Raw genomic sequence first — 27148 nt, forward strand, 5'->3', positions numbered from 1 at the left:
TGGCTTGTAGAGCAAGGTAGCTCTTCCTTCAACTATTTCTTTTTAGAAAAATCATAACCATCAAAAACAAATTCTTTTGCCTGTGTTTCTTTGCAGACCTCTTGAAACGATGGCAAGAAAGTGGTGGAAGCAGATAGATTGTCTTCATGTTTCCCTCTTTTAACTTTACCAGTACACAAATGATTAGGCTCTTGTTGATGTGTTTTTTATGCACTTCAAACACAAAATAAAATACTAAGTATTCTATCCTCTCTTGAACAAGGAAACCTTATATACTAAATAATGCGATCAAATAAGATAACCCCAATGTTTCTTTAGCAGGTCTTGACTTTGCGAATTGGATAGACTTGGTGATATGATGTGATTTTGCTGCTATCACAAAGGGACTTACGTTTATGAATCACAACTGGAACCTGATCATTTGATGTAGCAATTTGGTGATGCTTTCTTCCTACATTATCTCAAACTCAAACAAAAGGCAAAAGGGAAAGAATTTAGAGAGACTAATCTATGCTAACACCTAAGGACAATGATAATAACGGATAATGCTTTGGTAGACAAACTCCTTCAAATTCCTAAGGTAGCAAATGATTTTCATTATTGCAAATATTCATACAAATACCCAATGCTGGCGCAACTTGAACAAATATCCACAATTGAACTTAGCCACAATAACAAGGTTCAGGCTAACTTTACATTATGGCTTACAATCAACAAACCACAAAAAGTATGAACCAAGGAACTCATCACATATCATTGCATTTCTCCATTAAGATCAGTGAACTTTATGTAAAACTTGAATTGAAACTTGAGAAGTAGAAACCATGCAACATTTTGAAATAACACACAAAATCCACCATATTTCAATGAATGTAGTATGTTTATTCCATCAAGTCTTGGTAACAATAATCTCTGTCTTCCCTCCTCTATTCTAACTTGAATCTTCTAAGTATTAACCCTTACAAATGAGAAGGCTATGCCTTATATAGCTTTCCAATTACAAATGAATAGCTTGGATTTAATCCAAATTAATGGCCTAAATTACATGATGAAACCCTAATTAGGGTTAGTTATAACTAACTCCTCCTTGACCAATGAGATCATTACATCACCATTAATACATGTCCTTTTAGGACCAATAAGAAATGAGGTTAGGTACTTTGAACTTAGTGCCCTCCACATGTGTGATTGTTGATGAATCAGGTTCAATTCTCTTTGATGCCTTGACTTTGGATTCTTGATTGGTGGATGAGGATGAGTTGTTGCCACCTTAGCTACTTGCATGCCTTGTAGACCATCACAAAGAAGTCTTTGTGTTTTGGACAATATCTATTGATACTCAACATTCCTAGCCCTTTGACGAATGTGATGGGTCATATTCCCAAATGGCATCTTCTAACTTTGATTAACTCTTCTAAAACTATTTGCTTGAGAGATGCATTCCTTGTTATTCATCCTTGTCTTCTCTCGCCATCATGATGTCAATGCTTGACATTCACGTGTGGTCATAGTTATATCCCCCATGCGCATTTGTTACTTATGCATGATGTCCTCGATTAGGACTTCCTTGTTGTACTAACCTTGATCTTGGATTTATGAAGGAACTTCAACATTGTTGTAGCATCTCTTTCATCATTAGTGTGATGTCTTTCTTCTTCATTCGTTATCCACCTTCTTGAAATCCTCTTTCTTTCTTCCTCATTCATTATTTTTTCCATTTTACCTTCGTTTTGTACTATCCTTCGCATTGTGTTGGATTAATCTTCTTCTACAAGTTGTAGAGCTCTTCTCAATCACCATCCCGTATTTGTGAGACTTAACCTCTTCATTGCATTATTAAGTTCTTCCACTTGGGCATCCTTGTTTATCCTTTTGAATGTGTGAATGTTGTCTTTCATTGTTGATGAATCCCCCCTTCATGCTGCAATGTCTTGACTTCCTCACGTTGTTATCTTGAACCTGTGGATCTTGATATCTTCAAACTAGACCATGGAGTGCATCTCCCTCATGTTGTGAAGGCATTCCTTTGCATTGTTCAAGTCCTTCTCTTTTACCGTGCTGATGTTGTTGAATTCATGCATTGCATTGAACGTGTTGTTCATTCATTTCATCCTTTAGCATTCCATCTCTTGTATCTGCTCTTTCATGATGCTGATCTTCCTTCAATATCCTTGCCATCCGCTTCCATCAGTCCATATGCTTCTTTGCACTACATAAAGAGAGAAAGTATCATGAATCAAGATTATGAATGACAATAAGGTGTAAGAAAAATAGTGATAAGAAAAATGTTAATTCAAAAAATCTTGCACCTCTAACTTAAAATGAAAAAATTATGACAACTTTACAATTTATTTAAAACATCACCATTTCTCAAAATTTGCATCACACTCCTGAAAATGATGTTATCAAATCTGGAAAGCTGCTGGGAATTATTTACAAATCTGGAAATGCATTTACAAAACTTGTAACCTTCTTCTAGAAATTGAATTTCAGATGTAGAAAATGCATAAGTGATGAAGTAAGATGCCCAGATTTGATGTAAATGACTGCATTTGCCCTTTTATTTGTTCTTAGAACTTGATTCACCTTGAACAAATTCGCAATACCTGATGTTATGTACTTCTGTCCTGCTTGAAATCCACTCTGAATTTAGCACCCTCTGACCTGATATTCAATGAGATTTACCTTGTTACAACTACCATTCACCCTTTCCTCTTTTGGAATTCAATTCTGAAATTCACTTGCTCTTTTCTCGGGTATTAAAATCTGATCTAAATTTTGCTTCTCTGGTTTGCTCGCCTTAATATCTGATACTGCAGGTCTGCTTGTAATTCAAATTTGAATTGATAAAATGTTTTTCTCTCACTCTCTAGTTATAGGAGCTTGAACTCATGGAAAGGAATTTGGGGGGGAGTTGGCCTGCTTAACCCTTATGACTTTTTATTTATTTATTTAAATCATCAACTCTACACCTTATTCCTGAGGTTGGCCCTTATTTTTCACTTTTAAAATCAACTCTACACCTTATTCCTGACGTCGGCCCTTATTTTACATTTTAAAATAGCAATTTTTGAAAGGAATTTATGTTTTTTTTGCTTCTAGGTTGGCTGGGTAATCATGCATTTTGCCTTTCTTAAGGGTATTTTATATAAGGTCAAGTGCTGATCCTCAACACACAACCCTCTTGCAAATCATTTAAACCTGCTCTGCCTTTAGGACTGATTTCGGGTTTTACACTTTGATCATGTATAATTTCGAATTTTAGGGAAACTCATGTATAATTTTGGGTTTTCACTTATGTCATGCACAATTTCGGAATTTCAACCCTTGCATGTATAAATTTGGGATTTTGTAGGTGTCATGTACAAATCTGGGATTTAATGCCTATCATATATGAAATTGCGGTTTTGCATTGATCATGTAAGATTTCAGTGATATCATGTCTTGTGTATTGCAGATTGATGTTTTCATTTGCTCATGTATTTCAACCCTTTAAATTTGTTATGTTCTTTTCTTTCAGATCTACTGCAAACCTTAGGTCTGATCCTGGTTTGAAATTTAGATCCTGCCTTTATAACCTTTAATGATTGAAATTAACCCCTTGGCCGACTTAGCATTAGTTGTTTGCATTTTCCTCCGAAATGCCGACTTTCTCAATCTCCTAGCTTGGCAGGATCTCATGATAGTCATGTATAAAGAAGAAAGGTCGTGTTTTCACCTTGCTTGTGCATATACACCAAGGTTGGAGTTTTGCACATTTCATTTTTAAACCAAAGGGTGGAGTTTTGCACATCTCATTTTTAAACCAAAGGGTGGAGTTTTGCACATCTCATTTTTAAACCAAAGGGCGGAGTTTCACTATGTACATGCATAATAAGAGACTACAAGGGCGGAATTTTCTAGTGCTCTTGCATAAAACAGAGGTTGGGATTTCGTAGTGTTTGTGCATAAACAAAGGGCGGATTTAGTGAGTGCCCATGCACTCATCCAAGAACTAGGTCAGAAGTTCACACAAGTCTTGCATTAACAAGATAAGGTCAGAATTTGTGAGTAGTGATGTATAAGTTGCTAGGTCGGAATTCCACGTATTTCATGTCCTGATCAAAGGGCGGAATTTAGACATGATCATGTATGAATTAGGGTATACTATGGTGTTGTGTATAAAATCAGGATTAAGCATTGCCAATGCATGATTTTGGAAATTTCACATGCCTATGTATAAAAGTGTAACTTTCAAGGGCTCACGCATGAATTCATCACTTCACACGCTTAGACACTCGTAGCTTAAGCAATTTTTGCAATGCAACATCGGGGATACAAATGTCAAATGAAGGGGACCTTGCAATTCCACCCTTTGCAATAACTAAAGCAAAACATTTAACCTCACCTTCCAGGACTTCACTTCCAATCCTAGACTCATTCTTGGACTTGTCAAGACAAACCCTTCTCATTCTAAGGCTAAAGACCACAAAATGTTGCCAAGCGAACACTAGACTTCCCAAAACACCTAACCTGGCCAGCGAAAAGTGGGGTCTCCATTTGCAATGGAGTGATGTGTGAAAACATCACAATAGCTCCCGAGGCCCCTTGCAAGAAAATTAGAGATTTTGTTTCCTTAACTCATTCTTGCTGCCTTTCTGAAATTTTTCTTTGGAAGTCCTTTTTTCATTTGTCTTTGGTTCTAACATTTTATTTCAGTCTCTCTCAAATGTTTCGATTTTATCACCGTCTTACAATACCCCTTGATGTCTGGGTCTTTCATAAGTTCGGAGAGTCCTATCAGCTCAGAAATCGCCTTACCAGAAGTATTCATCTTTTCAATGTCTGTTATGCCACTCACTAGACTCCACAGGATTGCAGGTTCTTAAGCACTGATACCACTGAAGTATCCTACACCAAAAATTCCTTTACTTTGATAAACGCTACACCATTGTAATATCCTAAATAGGATACTATCTAAAATTCTGATTTTTAAACTTCTGATTTCTGCCCTAATTTCTGATTTTCTTTCTCTTTTATTCTCAGACTGATCAAAGACATATAACAGTGAATAAATAATATCAAACACATTAAATTATTATACCAAATGGTTCAACCAATATTAGAGATGAAATACAACATGAGATACACAATATATGAACAATAAATGCACATCACAAGTCTGATATATGATAACTCTGCTCTCCTAAGTCAGACTATAGAAGTCTAAAATTACATCCAAACATGGGCAAAAACATGACAATCATGCCTAGAAATGCTGCAGTTCCAAATCAGATTAATACCCTAGGATAAATACATACCAAATCATGGCAAAATGAACAACAAATGTTGAAATCGTCCTCCTAGGAGTGGCACCCAGTTTAGGGAATGAAACTCTAATGCAAAGTGAACACAAAAGCATCGAGAATGCTGCTCCAAATGTGGCACTCAGATCTGCTCCAAGAACTTATGAATTAGGGTTAGAGAAAACCCTAGACAATGAAGAAGTCGCCTTCAAAAATGCCAAATTGCTCCTCTCAAGTTGGCGCTCGAATTAGGGCAATGCCTAAAGCAAGATAAACATCAAATTGCCTCCAATGGAATTAAATATAGACTTTTCACAGCAACCCAGCAAGTCATAAATCTGATCAGCCACCTTAATCTTTCTTTTCCTTCACAAAAGGATGCCAAAATGATGGTGAACAAACCCTAGTCGACCTGCAATGATGTATTCTCAAATTGTCTCCAAATTAAATGAAATTTAGACACAAATCCCCTTTGTTTAATGCCCAAACCCTAGCAGTCCAAGGTATTATGAAAATATGGCAATTAAACATCGAAATCTGAAGCAATATGTCTTCCACCTTCAAATAAAATTCAAACCCTAGCTGATATGATTTTCCTTCTTTCAAACCCTATCCGGTTGAAGCTCCAAAATGATGTAAAACCTGCAAATATGCTTAATGATGAACCTTGGGTGGATTCACATCTCAATGTGGAGTTGGGTTTTCCTCCAATCCACTAGTTTCCAACAGTTTCCGTCCTCAGATTTCCAGTAAATAAAAGCGAAAGCTCTCAAGCTTTTCAGAGAGAAAATAAATAAGCCAAGTATATATCAAAATGAGCTCCCAAGTGCCTTTTCATAATGCTTTCATCCCGACACCCTAATTAGGGTTTGCACATTTTAAATTAATAATAAATTCACCTTATGACTCCTTTGGTGCCCAAAAGATAATCACTTCATTAATATTTTAAATCAATACCTTATAACTCCCATGTCACCAATATTAAAACTTTATATTGTATTAAATAACGTTAGTTAAATATTTAATTTAATTTTAGCATTTAACTTTATTTAAAATAATAACTCTAAACATTATTATTCGCAATATATCTTCAATTTAAACAATCACCGGCTATACAAATCCCGAAATTGAAGATACTAAATGTGGAAGTTGAGGGGAGATCGAACTATGACCAGCTGCTGGAAGTAGCGTTTACTATAAATAGTAACTACTAAAAATAGTAAGTTAGCCTAGACTCTCAATTGACCAAACAGTGTCGAAATCAACACATTATAAAAATAGCAAGTCTCATCCCAGTTGTCCATAAACACTGCGGAAAGTGTCTTTCAACTCCAATACATCCTTTGAGCTCATTGGTGACATCAAAAAACCCCTCTGAATTGGCTTACACAAACCTTGGAAGATAGTACCAACCATTTTGCAAGAGGACTTGAAAGTGGGGACATTACATATCATGCAAATTTGAGAATGATGCTTTGTGTAGCACCTTGATGTATGTATGCTTTATTGGAGAGTGTTGAAGGTTGAACATATTCAATGCAAGTTGAGTATTGATGATGGAGGTCCTCAATTCATATCATTCATATTGTTGAGATAGAAGTCCTAGTTATTGAGTTGTTGCTCAGATCTAGGCATATGAGAGTGGTGTCTCCAGTGGGCTGGTTCTCACAAGTACATTGGGTAGGGTTACTGGAAATGGCACCCACTCTTTGCTGGTACACGTATCTCCATATCTGAAATAGGTACAGACACGGTACGACATATATATGGGCCAGAAACCATACTGACCCATGCCTGAAAAAAACTAAAATATTTGCTGTGCTGGATTTTAGGATTTGGCTAAAATAAAAAAAACACTCGTTTCCAAAACTGAACTACAGAAATATTTCTGAAAAAGTATTAGAAATTTCTAAAAATATGCAAGGAAAACTTGTGGGTTAAACCTTATAAATAACTCTAAATGAATGCCTCCATACGGCATTTAGAATTCCTTGCGATTGTTTTCCCTGTGCTATTTCATTTATTCGGCGATTTCATCTGGTTTTATTCAGCGATTTCATCTAGTTCTGGTTGCAATTTTTGGAGACATTCCGATCTGCAATTTCGTTGTGATTTCTCTGGGAGATCTTCATCGTCTGTGGGATCTTCATTTGCGACAGGTACGGTTTGTTGCGACCTTTTCACACATCGCCCCATTGCAAATGGGGACCCCCTCTTTTGCTTGTTAGTTTAGTTGTTTTGCTTAGGTTTAGTTTTGCTTGGCAGTAGTTTTAGTCTTTGAGTGTGAAGTTTATCCTTGAAGGTGTGATTGAGTCACAAGTCCAAGTCCAAAATCCATGAGTGAATCACAAAGATTGGGATTTGAGAGCGAAATTGTGAAAGACTTAACAAAGCATAAAATTGTTGTTAAGACAAGTTTTCTAGAAGGTCAAATTTGGAAATGGTAAGTGTGGATTCAGGAAGGAAATCCAAGGATGTTATTATGGGGACATAATTGGTAAAAAATTATTGTTGTATTTACGAATGATCATGAAGATCATTATAAAGAAATACAAGGAAATACAAAATAGAAAGTTTCTAATAAGAGACTAAAATTACAATATATTACATTATTGAGCATTAATAACTTAGGAGAATATAATATTAATACCCTCCCTTAATGCTCAATCTATCAACTACACCAATAGACCCCCTGAATTTTACAAACTTACCTGGACTAAGGGGCTTGGTGAGAATATCGGCTTGCTGCTCCGCTTGAGGAACATACAACAACTGAATGGATCCGTCTTCAACCAACTGTCGAATGTAATGACAATGAAGCTCTACATGTTTGGTTCTTTCATGGAAGACTGGATTCTTGGCAAGTTTGAGAACTCCCTGATTGTCAAAGAACAAGGGAGTCGGACCTGCTTGAGATATTTGCATATCCGCAAGCATCCAGCGAAGCCAAACTGCCTCACAAGCTGCCTTAACTGCTCCCCGATATTCTGCTTCTGTCGAGGAGAGAGCCACTGCCTGCTGCTTCTTACTAGTCCAAGTGACTGCACCGGATCCCAAACTGAACACATATCCAAAGGTTGATTTCTTGTCATCAACCGAGACTGCCCAATCTGAATCTGTGAACCCACTGAGTCTAGGATCATGTTTCCTAGTGTAAAGAAGTCCATAATCAGAGGTGCCTTTCACATAACGCAGCACATGCTTTGCTGCTACCCAATGATCAGCCTTGGGGGCTATTATGAATCGTGAAATCAGGTCTAGTAGCAGTAAGATAGATGAGATTGCCCACTAGTTGCCTGAATTGTGTTTCATCTATAGGAGGAGAATCAGACTTGTTTGACAACTTCAAGCCAACCTCCATAGGTTTGGAAGCAGGTTTGCAATCCTGCATTCGAAACCTGTCAAGCAAGTTCGTGGTATACTTAGGCTGAGAAATAAAAATGCTACCATCAGTTTGCCAAACCTCAACACCTAAACAATAATGGAGAAGCCCCAAATCTGTCATATCAAAATCCTTGCACAGATCCTGTTTGATTTCTGCAATCAAATGTGCTGAACTGCCAGTAATGATCAAGTCATCCACATAGACAACAAGAAAGAGAATATTATCACCAGAGTGTTTGATATACAAATTACTGTCAGAAGGTCAACGTTGAAAACCATGAGCAACCAAGTACTGATCAATCTTAATGTACCACGCTCAAGGAGCCTGTTTAAGCCTATAGAGTGCTTTAACGAGTCTACATACTTGATGTTCTTTGCTGACAACCTTGAAACCAGGAAGCTGCGTCATGTAGACTTCTTCCTGCAACTGACCATTGAGGAAGGCACTCTTAACATCCATCTGATGGACTTTCCATCCAAACTGAGCTGCAATAGCGAGAAGAAGACGAATGGTACTCATCTTGGCAGTAGGAGCAAAAGTCTCCTCATAATCAATGCCCTCTCGCTGTGTGAATCCTCGAGCAACTAATCTGGCCTTGTACTTATCCAAGGTACCATCTGCATGATACTTGACCTTATAGACCCATTTACAGCTAATGGGTTTCTTCCCTGGAGGAAGATCAGAGAGAACCCAGGTGTTGTTCTTTAGAAGGCTCTGGTATTCTGCATCCATTGCCTGTTCCCACTCTAGAATCCCTTTTGCTTTGGTATAAGTCTGAGGCTCATAAATACTATGAATGTTGGCCATGAGAGCAAAGTTAACTGTATTTTGCTGCTTGCCCTTATTTCTGGAAGATCTACCCTTAACGAGCTCATCAGGACAAAGATCACTAATGGTCTTAGCCCACCACTTAGGCCGGAGAGTAGATGTGCCAAAATCAGATGGAGGAGGAATAACTGGAACTGGAGGTGGAAGAGGATCTGGAATAGGTGGAAGATTAGCATCATCTGGAGGAAATTCAGGTAGTGCATCATCAAATACAGAATCTGCATCATCCCTCCCATCAGATGAACCAAATGGAAGACGAACACCTAAATCAGAAGCCTTCAAAGGCGGATCCTTAGAATTCTGCTCAAAGGACGAAAGCTGAAATGATCCTCGATCTTCATCAAAGACAACATCGCGACTAAAGATGAGACGATCAGTGTATACATCAATCAGCCGGTAGGCCTTATGGTTGTCACTATATCCTGTAAACATAAGCTTCTGGCTCTTGGAATCCAACTTAGAGTGCTTCGCATTTGGAATCCAATCATATGCAAGAGAGCCAAAAACTTTCAAATGACTGATCCTGGGTTTGCGACCACTCCAGGCTTCCTCAGGAGTCTTCCCTTTTAACATCATGAGTGGGAGACCTATTAAGGAGATAGACTGTAGTAAACACTGCTTCTGCCCAATACTTCTTAGGAACATTTCTGTGTTCCAGCATACACCTAGCCATTTCTGTAATGGTGCGGTTACGACGTTCTACAATGTCGTTCTGCTGAGGGGTGTATGGTGTGGTTAACTGACGTTTTATGCCATGTGTATCACAGAAAGTGGAGAAAGCAGTAGAACAAAACTCCCCCCCCCCCCCAATTATCAGACCTAAGAGTAATAATAGAACAACCAGACTCTTTTTCTACCAAGGCCTTAAATTTCTGAAATACAGGAAACACATCTGATTTCTGTCTAAGAAAGTACACGCACATCTTATGATTGTAATCGTCAACAAAAAGTAAGAAATACCTACACCCAGTAACAAAAGTAGTATTCATTGGACCACATACATCAGCGTGGACCAACTGCAGTACCTTAGATGCTCGCCATGAATCACCATCCTTGAACGGTGTCCTGTGTTGCTTACTAGCCTAACAAGCTTCACAAACTCGTTGATTCTGAGTTTGAATTTCAGGTAGGCCATGCACTAAGTCTTCCCGAACAAGCTGAGCAAGATAGTGAATGTTCAAGTGACCATATCGTTGATGCCATAGACGGGTGATAGAGGAGGATTTTGTTGCGAAGGGATGCTCAAGAGAATCACCTGTATCCACAAGTGTGTAAAGACCATGATCCTCAATACCAACAACAACTATAGTGCGTTTCAGACGATCAATAATAGAACACTTATGTGCACTGAAGATGACATCAAGCTGAGGATAATGCCGCATAATCTGACTCATAGAGAGAAGGTTCAGTTTCATTCTAGGAACGTAGTACACATTAAGGAATATGAGATTCCTCCCACCAGACTGTATCTAAACATTGCCCTTGCCGACAACTGTATACTCCTCACCTCCAAAAATAACTGAATCAGTATAGGGAGTGAATTCTGTAAACTAATCACGCCTGTGAGTGAAATGCCGAGAAGTACCAGAATCAATGTACCAAGCAGAAGATTTCACATGGTCTGTAGGTCTTTTAGCCATGAAGGCATAAAAGGTAGACTCTTTCTTCTTTGTGTGCTTAGCAGCATTGGCCTTAGGTTGAGACCCTCCCTTCTTTTGCTGTTCGAAAGCTATCCGATTGCGACAATCCTTAATCAGATGGCCATATTTGTGACAATAATTGCATTGAACCTTTTTCTTTTTCAAGCCTTCCTGTGACTAACTAAAGCTCTTCTGCTGAGAGGAGTGAGATGACTGAGATTTGCCTTTATCCTTGTGCAAGGATTTGGTTGCAAAGGCTTGCTCAGAGGAGGATGAAGTGGCACTGCTACCAAACTGTTGTTTCCAGCGATCCTGCTGCAGAAGTTTGGTGCATAACTCTGGAAATTTCAGATCAACATTCGTAGATGAAATGTTGAGAGTCTCTGTGAAGTGCTCATAGGATTTTGGTAGGATTTTCAGGGTTATGACTACCATATCCTCTTCCTCCATTTTCCGACAAATAGCTTCGAGTTGATCTCGAATGTCCTTTATCTTTGTGAGATGCTCCTGTAAGGACATGCATTCATCCATCATGATGGAGAACAACTGGTTCTTTAGAAAGAACGCTCGGCTTTTGTCGGATGTCTCATGCAACTCCTTCAGATGCTTCCAAATTTCTGAGGCTGACTTGCCGGAAGGAATCTGAGGTAACTGGTCATCTGTGACAGAGAGCTTGAGAAGCATAACAGCCTCTCGATTCCGGTCATCAAACTTGTCCTGATCTGATCCGGCTGTGGTAGGACGAGATTCTGTTCCCAAAACAAGATCATCAAGGCGATGATATTCAAAAATAGTCAGCATAGGCTACTTCCAGGTGTTATAATTCTTGCCATTAAATCGCTGACTGCCTTCCAACATCAAGTTGGTCAATTACGCCATCTCGCACGTTTCCCAATGCACAGAAAATGAAAATAAGAGAAGAGGCGATAGCATGAAATACAAAGCACAAATCCCAATGCAGAAAACAAAGGAAGATACAAGTACAGACTTAAAAAAATTATGTACGGCTAACATAGATTTCAAGAAAAAATTTCGGCCAACCCAAAAAAATTCGAAGACAACCCAGAAATCCTTGCGAAAAACGCAGAAAGAATCTAAAATCTGTTGGCACGAAATTCGAGGCACGGAAAATGATGCACTCACAAAATTCTGAAAACAACCCAGTTGAGCTCTCAAAAACCCCACCAAGAATCTGCAATCAAAAAACAATTTCAACTTGATCTGAAGGGTAAAAACCCTAATCGAAAATGCAGATTTCCGTCCAAAAATGGTAGAAAAGAAAATTTGCAGGTGGAAAAAATCGCATCACGTGCAGAGGATTAATGGCGTCGCAGGACGAAGGTCTGGTTAAAAAGAAATCCGCCATAGAAAACACGAAGAACAGTAGAAAAAACTGCTTGGAAGAAAACCCTTTAAAAAAAAATTGAATTTCGAATTTTGAAAAAATCGCAGGCCCTAGATTTGTTTTTTCAGTGATGAAAAATTTCATTCGAAAATTTTTAGAAAAAACAAAAATTTTCTTTCTGCTCTAATACCATATTATTGGGACATAATTGGTAAAAAATTATTGGTGTATTTACGAATGATCATGAAGATCATTATAAAGAATTACAAAGAAATACAAAATAGAAATTTTCTAATAAGAAACTAAAATTACAATATAATACATTATTGAGCATTAATAACTTAGGAAAATATAATATTAATAGATGTAAGATCAAGGCAAGGAAAATTCCGTGTCAAGTTCAGATTTCCTACCTTGACAAGAATTGAAAATAAGGAAAATTCGAAGAGCTATCCTTGGATAAAAGTTGCAATTTTCAGGGACAATTCATAATTGAAATGAGGAATTCCTAAATTAAGATTAAAGTCTAGAGTTGAAATATGGAATTCAAAAAGTTGAGATGTGGAAATCCAAAATTAGAATGAAAAATCCAAGGATGGAACATGGATAATGCCTCTCAAGATTGAATTTTCCTTAGCATTTTATGGAAAATCCTTGGACAACCTTGATTTGTGCTTACTTGTGTCCTTGCACATGGTGAAAATGCGCTCATGAGTCCCTGTCGAATCCTCAAACATGCTCAAGAGTCCTTGATCATCATCAAAATGCGCTCAAGTGTCCTGGAACAGGGTGAAATCGTGCCCTAGTGTCTAAGAACACATCACAAATATGTTCATGTTGTCCTTGGAAACATAGGACTCCCACCTAGGAAGAGTATATGCAATCGCCTGAATCAGTGAAGCTGGCCGACTTGAATAAGGATGAATGAAAATTTTAAATTTTTAAGAGAGAACAATAAATTCCTACCTAGGAGGGCCTTTATCAAAAGATTGTAATTTTTGCATGGAGTGACTGTATATGTGAAGATCAAAATATCATTTCAACATCATTCAAAACAAAGTTGAGTGCAGAATTAAGAGGTGGTGTGAATTTACATCAGATTTAAGGCAATTTTTATCAAGAGAAATCAGGTTTCAAAGCAAATTTTCCAACAAGGGTTCAGATTTGTGAGGAAGAAGGCGATTTATATTCTGACTTGAGTGAAAACGTAAGTATTTTCCAGGCCTGCATTAGCTTCACAGAGATTTCCAAGTCAATTTCTAGGCTGCTGGAAGCAAAATCAGAACTTATTTTTCTGAAAATTTTGTGCAAAAGGTAAAAAGCAAGAGTTTTTGAGAAGGATGTGAAGGATTTTATATCCTTAGAGATTAAAGATTATGAATGAGTTTTATGAATGTTTTACAATATTCCATTGAAGAACGATTTTTATGCGATTTCCTTTAAAGACTCTTCAATGAGAATTAGGAGTGCAACGTTTTGAATGATCATTTTCTTGTCACGATTTCTTGCTTTCTACTCAAAGCATTTTTTAAATTAACCTAGGGTCTATTCATAGTTATAATACAAGGTTCTTTCTTTCGACATTACATGTCGGGTACCAAGATTGGAGGAGTTTCAAGACAAGCTGAAATGAAGTATGGTTTCAAAGGAATGCTCTTGGAGTCCAAAATTGTTTCAAAATGGAAGAAGATTGGAGACACCAACCTTGGACATGTCGATATGGAGGAATTCAAAGAACGAATGTATGGATACAATCCATCAAGATGGCCATGAGAATGATGAGGAATGGGATTGTGCAAGCCGTCGACTTCCCCCTTGCAATACATTGTAGCGAGTTGATGGTGGAATGTGCTAGGCATTATGCTTAGGCTTGCAAAGGGGACATTACAGATACTAAATCATCCAATCGGTATTTTAGATACAATAAAGTTTTAAATAAGGTTGAAATATTGATGTTGGCTTCAAGGATCTATTGGATTCGAAAATTGGAGAATGTTCCACTTTGTTAACAAAGACAACAATAAAGTAGACTCGAGCAAAATTGGATTTTGAAATCCACTTGCATCTTCCAATTCCTTTACACCTAGTTATATCATTTATTTAGGGGCATCCTCTAAGATCGGGTTGTCCATATATTCAAATCAACTATTCTAAATATTCTAATCCATTTGATCCTTTCCTTAAGCCACTGAATTGATGGATATCTACATGGCTATTGAAGAAGTGGATGCATTTTGTTTGATGAGGATTTTTGTGTACGAGGAGTATGTGGGAACAATATGTCTCATTTTCTTGTTGACACCCTTGATTGAATCAGAAAGACCAATCCAAGTCATCCAGATCTTGGTAGATGGCACAAAACGTCAAATGGATTCCAAAACATAAATTACATAAACAATAGCTGTAAAAAGATTCACCCCATAACTCCATAACCATTTTGCATGAGTTTTGTTAATTTTTTGATCTATCTTACCAGAATGATCATAAATGTAGTGTAGTTTTTCTAAACGAGTCAAATATTGGTTTGTAAAAAGTGTTATTTTGTTTTGGTAAATGATAACGGTCTTTATAACATGTACTTTTTAACAGGAATTGATAAGTGTGATTTGGAAATGCTTTCAAAACATATGGTATATTCTATAACAAAAGCAAAGACAAATAGTCAGTTATATATGATGCGCTGCATAAAGGAAGCTCCTCTTAGTTCCTTCCCAGATACAGAGGTTAAATGGGTTCCTATCAAGTTAGCTCTTAGCAGGTATGATTGGTTAGTGTATGTGTTTCCCAAGTAATTCTGTTGAAATATCCAATTTAATTGTTTCTATTAGTATTTATTGGAAGGGACTTTAATTTTTGACATAGACATTTGTCCTTTAGATAATTGGAAATAAGAAATGGCACCTTTTTCAATTGAATTTGCTGACATTTTTTTGAGAATGTTTACCAAATTTATTATTTTGGTAATGGATACCTTTGATTAGGAAGCTACAATCTGTTTATTATTTTTGTGCCGTGGAAGATTTAATACTTTGAGATTTCAAATGCAAGAAACTCTGACACAATATGCAATCAAGTACATTAGCCTGTTTTATGCTGCAGTGTAGAAGGCCCTTTGCTTGAAAATGCATCTTGCAGTTATGAGGCATCCGCTGCAGTTGCTTATTTTCATCTGCGGCCATATTCTGAAGCTATCCACAGTTGCTTGCAAGGTAATGATGTTAATAATACTGTTCAAATTACACATTTTACTATCTTTCTTGTAATTATTTTATGTGAAGCATCTATATGATTCATAGAATGCTATATGCATGCTTGAACCTTACAAATATTTTACTTTTGAGATATAATGCAGCAGAGAAAACTTGCAAGTTTCTCATTGTTGAAGGTAATTTAAGAGATGATTTACTTTTTCTTCTTTACAGGAAATTTTCAAGTAACAGTGACAGAACTTCAGAGACACAATATGAAGGATCAAGCTTCAGATCATCAAAACAGCCTGGCACAATCTAATAGATCTAAGCAAGAACATTTGGCACCAAAGCTTTCACGTATAAGTGATGAAATCAGAAAAACTAATGCTGATTTTATAGAGGATCCTATTGAGAATGACATAGCATCTAAAAGAAAAAGTGAACAGGCTGCAGCAGCAGCCAACCCTGCTAACAGCACCCTCAAATATGGACCAATGACAACCAAAGATGGAGGGGATGCAGGGAAAGCTTTGGAGCAATTCTTAGACAAATATCCAATACCGCTGCAGCACAAATCCAGTGCAACTAACCAGGTTTCGTCACCTTCCATTAGTTTTGTTCTAGCAGCAGAGACATGGTCTGTTGCCTCTATTGGAGTATTAATACTCTGGCTGTTTTGTACATGCGTGGATAAGTAAAGATAAATTTTTAGAGTCAAGAATTGCGTGTAGCTGGGGCACAGGCATGCACCTATATACAGAAAAATAAAAAGAGAAATCAAGTTAATGTTAACACTGTTAGGGAAGGTGTAAGATTCTCAGCTTATTCTGCCTTTAATTTTTTAGTTAGGTAGGTTTGACATTTTGACAAACACTTTGCATGCTATAGGGCACCCTACAGGATCTTTACGTAGGGAGAACTGCTATAGGGCACCCTACATGGTAATACTGAGAAGGGGAAACTGTTGATAAGACACCCTACATTAGTACATTTTCCCATTATTCCTGATCTATAATTTAATCTTCGACACTGTTAACTTTAGTTTATAGTCAATTCTGAATATACTTACTTATATGTTCATTTCTTAATATAATTCGTAGCATCTTCTAACTTTGTTTTGCAGGTTTGGATTAGCAGAAATTAAGGTACTTACTTTCAATCCCCACTAGGACCCATAACTAGGGCATTTTCAGTCATTTTTCGCTACAGGACATTACACTTTCGGCCTACTATTTGATAGAAAGGGGTCTACAGTCTGTAGTTTGGACTATCCATCTATACATGGACTATCCATCTATACATGGACTATCCATCCATACATTACATATATATTGTATTACATATACAATATAGATTTGATAGTCGAGTCAACGATCTATTTGAGATTTGCAAGAATAGGAATGATGAGAGTGTTGGAAGTGGTTTGCCATTGCGCCAAAAGCTCGAACTATCAATGCCCAATACAAACGTTAAATTTAACCCAAGCCATGGGAGGCGGTTAAGCCATGTGTAATGCCCCGCCAGGAACCCCGAAGGAAAACCCACAACAAGGGTGAAACAATTTTTTTAAAAAAGTATAAACATAATAAGTGCATAACACACAACATGCACGATAACACAAGCGGAAGACTTACACCATAATTCCTTAAGGGTTACCAACGAAGAATTAAAACCAAAAGATAAATTCCACAATTAAGGTTAATCCAATAATCCATCATTAACTCAATGATCACAAGAAGCCATATGCAATATCAGATTACACCATTGAAAGATTGAAAGGATACAATATAATTTCTCTTCAATAAGCATGTACACATAGCATAAAGGAAACTGATAAATAACATCCCAATCTTAGGATTACATTGCTCTTCCAATACATGGCTTCTCAATATACATATAAAGATACAACTTAACCAATTACAAGTTTTACAAAAGATCATGATACAATGACTACATAGGTCTCCAAATAACAATAATCTCCAAACCATGAGATAAGCATGAGCCACGAACCACAGAAAACACCTGCGAAGCCAATCCTTGCATGAGAGTATGAACAAGAACATCCAATGGGAAGTGGCACTACCACCCGACCATGTAATTCCCCAAAATGGAATCACCCCACCGTGCTAGGCGATAGCTGAGTACCCTCAAGCAAGCAAAAGCATGAAATGGTCGATAAAACAATACGACTCCATGACAACACAAAGAGACTCCACAGTAATCCAGGTGACTCAACATCACAAATACACAAGTGACTCGACATCACAAAACACAAGTGAACCTAAAGAGAGAGTGTCATCGCATAGCTTAAGATGGATACCATGGTACAACCTCCATAGGTCTCGGCTCACTGTCCTGGTAACCTCTCCTGAACCTCCGGTTCCAACTAAGTCTCATGCGGACCCTACCAGCCTTTCGTGAAGACAAGGTGGTTGGTTTGCCATTCCAGGCCTTCTCACTACGTTATGAGCCTCAATACAAGCACTCACCTATGCGCGAGGTACAATATCTTTATTAATGTTTGAGAACTACCCACCCAATCAATTAATTAGATTATCACTTATTATCTAACTTTCGCTGGGTCGTAATGCCTACCACTTTGGGCGCAACCCCCAAGTGAAAGCCACTCTCTCAAAGGACACTAAACAAACATGGTCACTCCCCGAGGACCCTATGGCGAAGCAGACAACCATAACACCACTTTCAGAAACAAGTGGTTAAACAAGGACATACTGACTCTTGGCTAACCATAAGGCAAAGACACTACCTGGTTAAGACAACGAAGCCAACATATATCACTTGGTCAAAGGTACCAAATACACCACCACAGGACGACTGAACCACAGACCAAACATAACACAATATAACTCTTGCAAGGAAAACTAATTTCACTAAGTCCGCACTCAGACAATCTCTGAGAAAATCAGCATCATAAACACTTGCAACATCATTGATTGAAAATTAAATAAACCACTCTTTTACCATTCACATCTATTCAATTACCAAATCAATATTCCATCAAGGATAAAACTCACGTCAAATACTCAACCGAATAAAAACATGAATTCCTAATAGGCATTTAATTCATTTCTAGTATATATCCAAATTAGCCAATTTGCATTACTAATTCATGTCTTGATTTCCATTGATAAATTTATTAAACTACATAATAAAAATCACATGAAAAATCACCATTTCATTTATTAACACTAAAACCACTTTAAAATATATTCCATTTTATAAAAATTAACTTCATTGTTCATAGCAATTTGTACCGCTATGGGTTACAAGGTTATGCGGGGGTCGAGATCAACCTGTAGCTGTGCCGCTGTCGAGGCCGCAGGCACTACCTGTCGGTAGTATTGTTGTTGACCGGTAGCTAGCCTACCGACCGGTAGTGCTGCTGCCGATCGGTAGCAGACGCTACTGTCCGGTAGGACTGCTACCAACAGTCCTACCGACCTGTAGCACTGCTACCGCGTAGTAGTACTGCCGACCGGTAGTATTGCTACCTGTGGGCAGCAAACACTACCGACCCGCGTGGGGGGACTAGCCCGCCACGGGGCAAGGTAAAGTCCAAAATGATAAAAAATTCAAAAACACATGCTTCCAAAGCATTCTAAAACCAATAAGCCACAAAATCGTTTAACACAAGAAACGATTCATTTCCAGGTTATTTCACGGGCACACACACACAGTGCCAAATCCAAAATTCAACGGGATATTTACCAGCAAGGTAAATGATGAAATAAACACACTGGAAGCAATAGCTAACCAATTCTTGGCAAGTTAGATACTAGGATGCACCCAACAAACTCAATCTAATTCATTCTTTTCCAAAAAGAAGAGGTAAAACAAGAAATTGATTTTGAAGAACACAACATACAACAAATAGAGAAGTGAGCCATTTCTTTCCTAAATGCAAACATATGATATAAATTTCACAAAACCAACAATAATAGGCATTTCTCCTTCCATTCCAATCATTCCACAGGAATCTACAGGAAGATTTGCATAATTTCAACACACAGGAAGCAAACTGAAAAATTCAAATTTAAATTTAAAACAAGAAGAGATTATCCAACCTTGAAGCAAACTAGCAAGCAAAATGATGGAAGAATCCCAATCCTTGTAACCCCAATCGAATTCCAGCTCCTCCTTCCAGAATGATTTTACCAAATTTCTCTCCAGAAATTCTTGTCTCCTATTCCTGTGAATCTCCAGGCATATATGGAAAAATAATTTTTAACCTAAACTTTCTAGGTTGAAAGTTATTCCATCCAATCAGATTTAAATATTTTTTTAAGTAAAAACAATCAGATTTACCTTTTTCCAAAAACAATTCTTTTCCATCAATTAAAATGAAAAAGTTAAATAGAAAGGTAAAAAGAAAAGCTTTTTATTTTATTTTCTATTTTCCAAAATGCTTTCTTTCAACATAATCATATATCATTTAAATGGCTAGGCAATTATTTATTTCCTTCCACAAAATATATTAATGCAACTTTACACAATGAAATAAGACATTTAACCATTTAATTTAGCAAATCATTAATTTAATTAAATCAATAATCTCAGAGCATAAAAATTAACTAATTATGCCAACATAAGATAGCATCATCCATCCAATTAAATAACCATACAGATGAACAAAAACATGCAAAATGAAGAATAATCAAATGACGACTCACAAATGACCAAACCAAAGCACTATGACTCGCATACCAGCCAGACGGGAAAGACAACCGACTGACAACATTCACACGAGTGTAATTGCGGGTCAAGTTAGGGTCCAACAACTATCTCCTCCACTCCCATCGGACATATAAGGCACGCTCAGACCTGTGAAACTAGGTGGAGTCGATACCCCGTACCTACCCGATACTTGTATCTGCAATGTCCTGCACCAAAGAACCACACGTGCATATAAACAAATATATATATATATATATATATATACAGACACGACACACACACCGATGAAGGAGAGTCGTGACGTTCCTTGTCTCACTGGAGTGAGTGAAGGAAAATCATCTCCTCGCATCCCATACACATGCAATCACGCAACACATAAGTAACGCATCGCACACATAGGGTAAGAGTGTCAATCCATGATAATGATCCATAAAATAACATTAATCATAAGCACTGAGATACTGCATAAAATCATACACCACAAATCCAGATAAAGCATGAAATAACATCGCATATCATCTGAATCAATATACAATAATGTTCCACTGAAGTCAATCAGAACATACAAAAAGAGTCTGAACAAGGAGGGGTACTACACCATGTCACGAGTCCCCAAGGAGATGTTGACTACCAAGTCAACAAGGAGCCCATAACTCCCCCCCACCTTGCATAGGCCCCTACTGTCCATCCTAATTTTAGGGCCCCTACTATCCATCCAAGAAAAGTACACCAGATTCTATACTTAACATGCCCAAATGCTTAAAGTAGCCCAAGACTTCAGCTGCCCCTCTTTAAGAATGTCACCGAAGCAGCTGATACCTTTAGAAGCCCAACTTTTTGTAATCCTTGGAGTAGGTCAAGGGGTTTGTTCTTATGAGTAAGATTCCACCAAATAGATCTCCTATAGTGAATCAAATTGTTACCAGTTATGAAAATTTTGTTGATGATATTGGCTTTAACAAGTTCCCAGGCCTTCCAAATAATTTTAAAAATTGTGGATCCTGTAGGAACCACAAGGAACTACTAGCAAGTCATCAAAGGGAAGCAACCTCTAGGACTTGGCCTATTTGGGGACAGCTAACTTAATATTGTTTCTAAAGATAAATTTTCCAAGGTCTCTTCACCATTCACAGCCTTATGGATCCATTTGGCAGCTAAGGCAATTCCTTGGATCTTGAGGTTTTTCAGTCCTAGCTCACCTCACTTCTTTTCCAGGCAGCACTATTCCCACTTTACAGCATGTTGTTTGCCTCTACCTTTACAATCTGACCAAATAAATTTTCCGATCTTCGTCTGGATATCATTCACCTGGTAGCTATTTAACAACCACACTGAGGAGTAATATAAGCTATATGATGACAAAAAATTTCAACATGCTTTAATTCTTCCAGCCAATGAAAGAAATTACTCTCAAGTTTGCAATCTATTTTCCCTTTAATCCAATTCCACATATCCTTCAGGCAAGGGCCAAGAGAAAAGGGGATACCAAAGTATCTCACTTGCTTATTGGGGCCTCCCCATTGGAAACCATATTTTGTGAATCAGTATGGATGTGAATTTTGCCACCCAAGCATAACAGATTTAGCACCAGAAGCTTTGCTAAATAGATTGATTTTATGCATTAGAGAGTCCATATTTCTTTGGCTTAAGTCAACAAAGAGAGCTGTATCATCCGCAAATTGGATGTTAACAAGATGCTCCTTATTTGGTAGAGAGATACCTTTAACTCTACGGGGAATTGAAGATTCCTTAAGCAAATAACAAACACAGGCACACACACACATAACACCATAATTTATACAAAAATGAATACAGAATTGGGAACACAGCTGATGATTGATTATGCAATGTCAATTTTGAAATCATGCATACAAGAGATAAATCAAAATTGTTTCACTTTATTTCAGAGTAGTACTTGGAACAGGGATTAACTTAGGCAAACCAAAAATATAAATGAACTACACTTAGGATTTGATCAGAAAAAAGTCAGGAGAAAATGCTGTTTTTCTATCAAGAGAAAGGGCTGAAGGGAAGCACCCCTTGCGAGGTTTTGAGGTGGAATTCTCACCACCAACCCCAAATTAAGGCATTTCAAGCCATAGGAACCTCTATGGCATGTCATTTTTCATAATTTTATTTCTTTGAAAAAATCTCCAAATTCTTCAAACAAATACATTTCTTCCATTGTTTTTTTCTCTTTTTTTTTTTATATATTTTTTTCTTAACCCTATTCATTCTCATTGGGTTCAGTCAGGATGCAACTTGAGCATGTCTTAGATTTACACTAGCCAAATCTAGATCAGCACCAATTACCCGCCTGGACCAGTTCACATAGAGTATGTAGGGAACCCTATAACATAGCAAATTTGAGGTTGGCTCTAGTTTTATCTATCTATTCAATTCTCAAGATTGTATTACTCAAGTATTGGGGTCACATTCAGAAGGGGAGCTCTAATCTAGTTCTTCAGCACTGATATTCTATCTTTGAATGCTAGAGTATAGTATGTATCTCCAGTTTTGTGAAATAAGTCTGTTTACATGCTTTCTATCACAAAATTTGGTTTGTTCCTGTTAGCCTCAATTTGGATTGATTCATGCTGTTTCTTCCTTGGTTTCTAATTTACAATTTAATTTTCTGAACACTGATTGGGAACGCTGATGAACAGGCAATGGATGATCAAGTTCACAATACAGAGGAATTCTCAACTCAAACTCCTATGAAGCAACAAGTTTTAAGAGTTGACCAAACAGATCGACCAAAAGAGAAAAGTGATGAAAGGCATCAAGCTTCAGTAACCCAAAAACAAGCAGTTATTCAAAAAATACCAGAAGTGATTGTCACAGAGACCATAGTGCATCCTCAGCCAGAAAAGGATCATTTCACATCTTTTCAATGTTCTGCACAAACCCAAGAAACAGAAATGAATAGCTGCAGAGATGAACCAACATCAGGGGGCCTTGATTTCTTTTTGCAGCACTTGAGCAAGAAGCAGAAATTAAAATCTTCAGATCTTACTGTCTCTGCTTCCAGGGAAAATTCACAGATTTCAGAAATGGGGCCAGCCTTAACTAGCTCGATTGTTTTAGATCCTACCAAAATGCAACATACTACAGTTCTAACAGTAGCCACTTCATTCCAGAAGCAGATTGAGCAGCGAGTGGCCAAATATAAGTTGGAAAATGAACAATTACATCAGAAGATTGATTCAATCTATAAATTTGTTCAAGAGACATTCGCAGAAGCTATCAATGTTTCTGAGGGAGATTTACCTGAATGCACCATTGATAGATTGCAAGTGGCACTGAAAAGTTTGGCGGATTCTAAGAATAAGGATTTAGTTCCGTTGAAGATAGATAGAGACCTGGTTTCTAGATATTTATTGATAGCAGATGAATTAGAAAAAGAGGTAAACAAATCATACAGAAAGCTGAGTGTTGCCACCCAAGAGTCTTTTACTATCTTTGTTGAACTGCATAACTGGCCAACTTTGTTGACTAGGAGAGATGCTGAAGGCAGTAGGTTATTGTGTGAAGTTCAGCAAGCCACATCACAGTGCCTGACTTTGACCACCTTGAATGATCGCATTTCTAAATTGCAAGAAGCACAAGAGAAGGCCAAGAAAATTCAGCAATGGTATGAGTCATGCCCATCTGTTATCATGCAACTTCAAAATTGCAAAGATCACACTGAGTACCAATGGAAGGCTTTGCAGAAAGTAGTTACATGGGCAGTGGATGAGACATTGGATGTTCTGAAAGAGAAGCCCGAGTCTGCTGATTCAGCAGCACTATACTGTAGCAGATTACAAAACCTGGATGATAGGTTGGTGGAAGCAATTGATGAATGGGAAAAATTCAAGATAGAACTATTAAATGCAGTCCCCGAGTTGAACAATCTATTCCAGAAGAGTAGTTGAAAGTTTTTAGACTCTTCAGATATTGTTAATTTCATCTCTCAAAATTTGTGCTTTGAGCTGTGTCCAGATGCAACACTGTGTAGCTTTGCAGGAAATGTTAAATGAAATATCTAGAAAAGATGTTTTGTATTGGCACCTGTTATTGGAAGGTTCTGATTTCTTATCTTGTGGTTGACAGACTGATTTTGATATAAAGAATTGCTGAAACTATGTAATAAGATTTGAGAATGACAGTGTTTTGAATCATGATATTTAAGTATGGAGATATGATGTCATGTACTACACTTTAAAATAATCATGATCTGAGCAATAGAATAGGAGTTGGTAAAGGGATTTGTGACTTGTTATTCCAATTATATTTTTGGGTTGTTTCTTTTGTTATTGAAAATCAATCTGTGCTTATTTTCATGGAGGAATCATAAGTATTTGTTAGATCCATTATAGTTGTCATCTTTCCAAATGGTGCTGATGCATTTTTCTGAGCTGCATTGTGCATTTGTTTGAGATGATCAACACATTCAATCAAAGTGTAATGCCTAGTTGAAAAAAGGATTCCTGTAAAACTTGGCAATAAATGAAGAACTTATCTAGAATGCCTAAAGGATCCCACCCGTGTCATTTAAGAGAAGACTTAAGAAGTACAGATGCATTAAAAATAGTTAAGCCTCTTTTGCTATGTGATCATTAATTAATTATTTTTTTTGTGTAATATGTCCCATTGGCATAGTTCCTATGTGATGTCAGAGTTCTAGAATCATTCAGCCTATGTACAGTAGTGCAGGGAAGTAAGATTTGTCCATGGAAGTAGAGGATCTGAGAAGACCTTGTTTGGGGGTTGCTGCAAAATTTCTAGCTTTCTACAGAGAAATTATCTGTCCAACAAAGATTGCTACCAATCTAATTCATAGATCACCATTCATGTCTTTTTATGAGCAACATTATAGTCCACAGAGGCCAATTTGTGCTAGACAAATTTTCCTTCCAAAAGGTTCTTTGCCTGGAACAAGTACAGATTGTAGGATTTGTAATACAGTAAATATGAACATACACAACTAAAGAAGAGATTATACACAATAATTACCTCAAAATTTGAAAGAAAAACTTGGCATTAATATATCAAACAATATGCATATACAATATTCTCCAGAAAAAGAACAATACAACCTGCGAGAATAACCAATGTCCCATAACCATATGTTTGATCACAAACATTTTGTCAGAACAAAGGGATAATTCAGTTGGGCAGTGGTCTGATAATCATTCATACTGAACACAACTAATTCGAAGATTTAGTAGCGTTGTAAAAGAACATGTTTGGTCAGGGACATAAGAAGCCAAAATACTCTATTAGCTCAAGTATGCTTAGACAATATGTAACAAAGTTGATATATTAATATGCTAAAATTAATGCAACAGTTTGCCTTCTGTCTAAGCTTGTTAGAGTCCCAATTGATTTGCTGGAGGGTGTGGCATTTGAGGAAGCTGCAGTGGTAGTGTCCTTTGGTCACTGTGATGGCTTCCCAAGCTATTTTATTGCAGTTGTTGAAGCAATAAACAATGGAGAGTCAGTCAAAATGAATTGCTATGATCCTATGACTATCTATGAAGAGCTTTGTTGCCTCCTAACTAGCCTTTTCTTTGTCTTGCCTCGAACTCAGATATCCTTTGGAATCATATCCTCATTTCTTCGCATCCATTGTTGTTGAAGCTATGTAAACGCTTTAGCCTTATGCTTCATCTACGTAACAATTTGTCCTATCTCTTTCATCGCTTTGCCTGCATTGATGTCACATTTAATCCAAAAGCTGCTATATGTGTTGCTTTTGTCCTTCCAATGCTTTACTTCCTACTGCTAAGCCTTATTTCTAATTTTGAGCTTCACCAATTGTTCAACCATCACAGCATATTGCTTCATCTTTCCCACATCTATTTTTGCAAGAAACCTAATTCTTTGTACTTGCTGATGCAACTATTAGGATTTTGCAATGGAATGTATACTGTATTTCTTCTGTTTGGAATATTACAGCATTCCCGTAGGTTTGTTAGTGTATCATAAAATAATTATTTGAGTGCTTGTTTGCTTGAGTTGTTGAAAATTGAAACAATTCAATGTATTAAAGCAGTTGTTAGAGGAGGTTCCCTATAATATAGGTGTGATTTCTCTCTCTCTATATATGTAGTATGTATTGAATGGAAAACATATAGAAGCATGATATTTTTCCGTGTAAATTTTTTATTTAGCTTCTATGAACTCTACCCATTTTTCTAACATGGTATCAAAGCAAAATAAGGAGACGGGGAGTTTATTCTAAATTTGAAGCGTTTGAGTCAATTCAGAAACAAATTTGGATCTCAAGTTGGTGGAATGATTTGAATTTAAGACTTTTTGCTCTGTTGAGATTGAAGCTATATGATCCAGGCTATTTTAATATTGCTCCCATTCATTCATCGTTTTCATACATAGATGGAGATGGAGGTATATTGCAATACAGAGGTTATCCAATTGAAGAGTGAGCTGAGAAGAGTACTTTTTCTTAAGTAAGTATGACTTTAGAGAGGTCTGCACTTTCAAATGAGTACTTTGTCAAGAGGAAGCTCTACCCAAATGTGGATTTCTATTCAAGCTTGATTTATAGAGCAGTCAATTTTGATACTGAGTTTTTCCCAGTCCCTTTTGCAATTCCATGCATGGCAGATTATCTCGTGCATTGGAAAGAATCTCTTGATGATCTAGATGCAAAATTTACAGAGGCAATTTGCTAGTTACAAGTTCAACACCAGCTCTTTGTGTGACTTTATTGCATATTCTGTGTTGGAGGTGGGCAAGCTTGTTAACATGAATTGCCTCTGATTGTGGAAACA

General features: G+C 37.2%; 1 protein-coding gene across 2 annotated transcripts in view; it reads left to right on the forward strand.

The window, feature by feature from the left end:
• The window catches only part of LOC131077359 (structural maintenance of chromosomes protein 6A), a 41620-nt gene extending 16999 nt beyond the window's left edge, over nucleotides 1-24621 (forward strand). Inside the window, exons 2-5 of one of the 2 annotated variants that reach the window (XM_058014844.2) lie at nucleotides 15073-15241; nucleotides 15583-15692; nucleotides 15906-16267; nucleotides 23036-24621. In XM_058014844.2, the coding sequence (XP_057870827.2) occupies nucleotides 15096-15241; nucleotides 15583-15692; nucleotides 15906-16267; nucleotides 23036-24286 (1869 nt within the window). In that variant the 5' untranslated portion in view covers nucleotides 15073-15095 and the 3' untranslated portion in view covers nucleotides 24287-24621. The remainder of the gene's footprint in view (nucleotides 1-15072; nucleotides 15242-15582; nucleotides 15693-15905; nucleotides 16268-23035) is intronic. The other variant, XM_059219879.1, reaches the window with a different exon arrangement.
• Nucleotides 24622-27148: the final 2527 nt, after the last annotated feature.

Source organism: Cryptomeria japonica, chromosome 4, assembly GCF_030272615.1.
Source record: "Cryptomeria japonica chromosome 4, Sugi_1.0, whole genome shotgun sequence".
NCBI classification, from domain to species: Eukaryota; Viridiplantae; Streptophyta; class Pinopsida; order Cupressales; family Cupressaceae; genus Cryptomeria; species Cryptomeria japonica.